Genomic DNA, 4,401 nt, shown 5'->3' on the forward strand with positions numbered 1-4,401 from the left:
AGACAACTTCCTGGACAAAACGTTCCACTGTAATAGTGAAGGTGTAAACTTGGCAGTAGAAAATCTGAACAGTATATTTGACCTTTCAGCTTCCCTATCAAATCTAAAAATGCCAAGCAGAAAACCTAAGAAAATTAACAACAATGACAAATGGTTTGATGAAGAATGCAAAACCCTAAGAAAGAAATTGAGAAACCTATCCAACCAAAAACATAGAGACCCAGAAAACCTGAGCCTACGCCTTCACTATGGTGAATCACTAAAACAATACAGAAATACACTACGGAAAAAGATGGAACAGCACGTCAGAAATAAGCTCACTGTAATTGAAGAATCCATAGAATCTAACCACTTCTGGGAAAATTGGAAAACACTAAACAAACAACAACACGAAGAGCTATCTATCCAAAATGGAGATGTATGGGTAAACCACTTCTCCAATCTTTTTGGCCCTATAACAAAGAACAAACAGCAAAAACATATAAATGATCAAATACAAATCTTAGAATCAACTATTAAAGACTACCAGAACCCACTGGATTCTCCAATTACATTGAATGAACTACAGGACAAAATACAAACCCTCCAACCCAAAAAGGAGTGTGGTGTTGATGGTATCCTAAATGAAATGATAAAATATACAGACCACAAATTCCAATTGGCTTTAACATCATCCTTAGCTCTGGCATCTTCCCCAATATTTGGAACCATGGACTGATCACCCTAATCCACAAAAGTGGAGAAAAATGTGACCCCAATAACAACCGTGGGATATGCGTCAACAGCAACCTTGGGAAAATCCATTGCATTATCATTATCAGCAGACTCTTACATTTCCTCAGTGAAAATAATTTACTGAGCAAATGTCAAATTGGCTTTTTACCAAATTACCGCACGACAGACCACGTATTCACCCTGCACACCCTAATTGACAAACAAGCAAACTAAAACAAAGGCAAAGGCAAAGTCTTCTCATGCTTTGTTGATTTCAAAAAAGCTTTTGACTGAATTTGGCATGAGGGTCTGCTATACAAATTGATGGAAAGTGGTGTTGGGGGAAAAACATACAACATTATAAAATCCATGTACACAAACAACAAGTGTGCAGTTAAAATTGGCATAAAACACACACATTTCTTTCCACAGGGCTGTGGGGTGAGACAGGGATGCAGCTCGAGTCCCACCCTCTTTAACATATATCGATATGGATAGAGAAACATTTACTGAATCATTTATACAAACAACACATACACACACCAGCCTGCTGAGCTAAAGCCAAGGCTTCAGGTTTTAGTTTTACTCAACACAGAAGTGTGTTTTACCAAACCACCTTGGTCAGGGGCGGATTGGCCATCTGGCATTTCCATTTTTAGCCAAGTGGGCCTTTCTGAATATATATATTTTTTGGGGCAAAATTATCCTTATCTGGTTATTACTGGGGGCCTCAAGGGAAAAATCGGGCTTGTGTGTTAGAAATGCCAGAGACAATTTCTGGTCCCAGTCCGCCCCTGACCTCGGTTACTTTCATGTCATTGTTTGTCTAATGTCATACAGGTACAGAGTAGAACAGTACAGAGATACTGTACACAGAGATACTGCACACAGCCCATCTGAAATTAGCCCACCCAACTACTTCATCCCCATATTGTTATTTATTTTGCTCATTTGCACCCCAGTATCTCTATTTGCACATCATCTCTTGCACATCTATCATTCCAGTGTTAATACTAATTGTAATTATTTTGCACTATGGCCTATTTATTGCCTTACCTCCATAACTTGCTACATTTGCACACACTGTATATATATTTTCTATTGTATTTTTGACTTTATGTTTTGTTTTACCCCATATGTAACTCTGTGTTGTTGTTTTTATCGCACTGCTTTGCTTTATCTTGGCCAGGTCGCAGTTGTAAATGAGAACTTATTCACAACTGGCTTACCTGGTTAAATAAAGGTGAAATAAAATAAAAAATAAAATAAACACACTACAGAGGATATACTTCAATATACCTTTAACCTTCAGCCGAGTGACTTTCCTGATGGAACCGTTGGGGTAGGTGGTGATGTCGCAGATGTAACGCCCGCTGTCCCTAGCCTCTACACCCTTCAGAACCAGAGATGTGCCCATTAGATTGTTCTCTCCATTATTCGACAGCTCCAGGGTGACGTTAGGCCAGCTGAGGGTTTCCCCAAAACTAGGGTTATACACCACCAGCTTGTGGTCCTCTGGCTCTCCTTTCTTCCTCCATTCAACCTGTAACATTTTACATTTTTAGTCAAATAGCAGACGCTCTTAACTAGAGCAACTTACAGTTAGTTCATTCATCTTAAGGTAGCTAGCTATAATAAATAAAACTACATTTTTATTTGATAGACATCTTTCAGGACACTCAAGGACACATTACAGCAATTAAAACCCTTAAAAAAAAGAGAGAAAACACATTTACCTGAGAGATGAGGGGTTGACGTCCCTCCTTCTCTCCTAGTAAACAGGGTAGACTGACGTTCTCACCCACTACAGCTCTCACCCACTCACGGTGGAACACTTCAACTCCATGGACACCTGTCAATCAAATCACACAACAGTTGAAAAAGCTGGCCTCTTTACTCTCTCTCTACTCACAATCAGAAGAAGAAGAGTTCTGATCCAGCCTCACCTTGACTGATGGAGGAGAGAAGAAGAAGACAGACGACAGTTCCCTTCAGAGTGGCAGCCATGTCTGCCTGGTCCCTTCACACTGGGGTTAGAGGAAGAGAGAGAGAGCGAGAGAGGGAGGAAGGAAGAGAGAGAGACAAAGAGAAAGAGAGAGAGAGAGAATGAGTGGGAGAGAGAGTGAGCTTCTCAATCTGCTCTCTCTGTCTCGGTCTCTCTCACTCTTTCTCTCTCTCACACTCTCTCTCTATCACTCTCTCTCTCTCTCTCTCTCTCTCTCACACTCTCTCTTTCTCTCTCAATTCAATTCAAAGGGGCTTTATTGGCATGGGAAACATGTTTATTTTGCCAAATGAAATAAACAAACAAAAGTGAAATGTAACAAAAACAACCTCAACAAAAAACTGAAATGAACAGTAAACAAACCTCACAAAGGTTTCAAACAGATAGACAGTGTTATATTATCACCTATGTACAGTGTTTTAGCAATGTGAAAATAGTTGTAGTATGAATAGTAGGGGAAGATACACTATATATGTGGACACCCCTTCAAATGAGTGGATTTGGCTATTTCAGCCACACCCCGTTGCTGACAGGTGTATAAAATGGAGCACACCGCCATGCAATCTCCATAGACAAACATTGGCAGTAGAATGGCCTGACTGAAGAGCTCAGTGACTTTCAACGTGGCACCGTCATAGGATGCCACCTTTCCAACCAGTCAGTTCATCAACGTTCTGCCCTGCTAGAGCTGCCCCGGTCAACTGTAAGTGCTGTTATTGTGAAGTGGAAACGTCTACATTTTACATTTTAGTAATTTTTAGCAAGAGTGGAGGCTGTTATAGCAGCAAATGTGGGACCAACTCCATATTAATGCCCAATATTTTGGAATGTAAATAATGTCACCGGAGGAGATGGCTGCTGTTTTACGGGCTCCTAATCAATTGTGCTACTATTTTGTGTGTTTTTTCACGTTATTTGTAACTTATTTTGTACATAATGTTTCTGCCACCGTCTCTTATGACCGAAAAAGAGCTTCTGGATATCAGAACAGCGATTACTCACCTCGAACTGGACCAAAAAAATTTTTTTAACAAGTCAGACGCGAAAGATTTAGTCCAGATACCCGACAAGGCCCAAATCCCTGTCATTCGCATGAAGAGAAGACGCAGGACGTAGGTCCTGGCGCCTTGTGAGAACCGATTGGGTAACCCGCCTCTACCATCCGTCCTATTGGCCAACGTGCAATCACTGGAGAATAAACTGGATGAGCTCCGTTCAAAACTATCCTACCAACGGGACATTAAAAAACTGTAATATCTTATGTTTCACCGAGTCGTGGCTGAACGACGACATGGATAACATACAGCTGGCTGGTTTTTCCGTGCATCGGCAGGACAGAACAGCTGCCTCCGGGAAGGCATGGGGGGGTCTGTGTCTATTTGTCAATAACAGCTGGTGTGCAAAATCAAATATTAAGGAAGTCTCGAGGTTTTGCTCACCTGAGGTAGAGTATCTCATGATAAGCTGCAGACCAAGATATTTTTAATCTTTATTTTTCATAGCTATCTATTTACCACCACAAACCAATGCTGGCACTAAGACCGCACTCAACGAGCTGTATAAAGCCATAAGCAAGCAAGAAAATGCTCATCCAGAGGCGGCGCTCCTAGTGGCCAGGGACATTAATGCAGGTAAACTTAAATCCGTTTTACCTAATTTCTACCAGCATGTTAAATGTGCAA

At 41.0% G+C, this 4,401-nt stretch overlaps 1 protein-coding gene across 1 annotated transcript in view; it reads right to left on the reverse strand.

Moving 5' to 3' along the window:
* LOC311099804 (uncharacterized protein) overlaps positions 1-2,722 on the reverse strand; it is an 11,429-nt gene extending 8,707 nt beyond the window's left edge. Inside the window, exons 1-3 of the mRNA XM_084140553.1 lie at positions 2,661-2,722; positions 2,451-2,566; positions 2,014-2,257 (exon numbers count right to left, since the gene is read on the reverse strand). Of these exons, the coding sequence (XP_083996679.1) occupies positions 2,014-2,257; positions 2,451-2,566; positions 2,661-2,721 (421 nt within the window). The 5' untranslated portion in view covers position 2,722. The remainder of the gene's footprint in view (positions 1-2,013; positions 2,258-2,450; positions 2,567-2,660) is intronic.
* Positions 2,723-4,401: the final 1,679 nt, after the last annotated feature.

The sequence above is a fragment of the Coregonus lavaretus genome (assembly GCF_964263955.1).
Source record: "Coregonus lavaretus genome assembly, chromosome: 24".
Lineage (NCBI taxonomy): Eukaryota > Metazoa > Chordata > Actinopteri > Salmoniformes > Salmonidae > Coregonus > Coregonus lavaretus.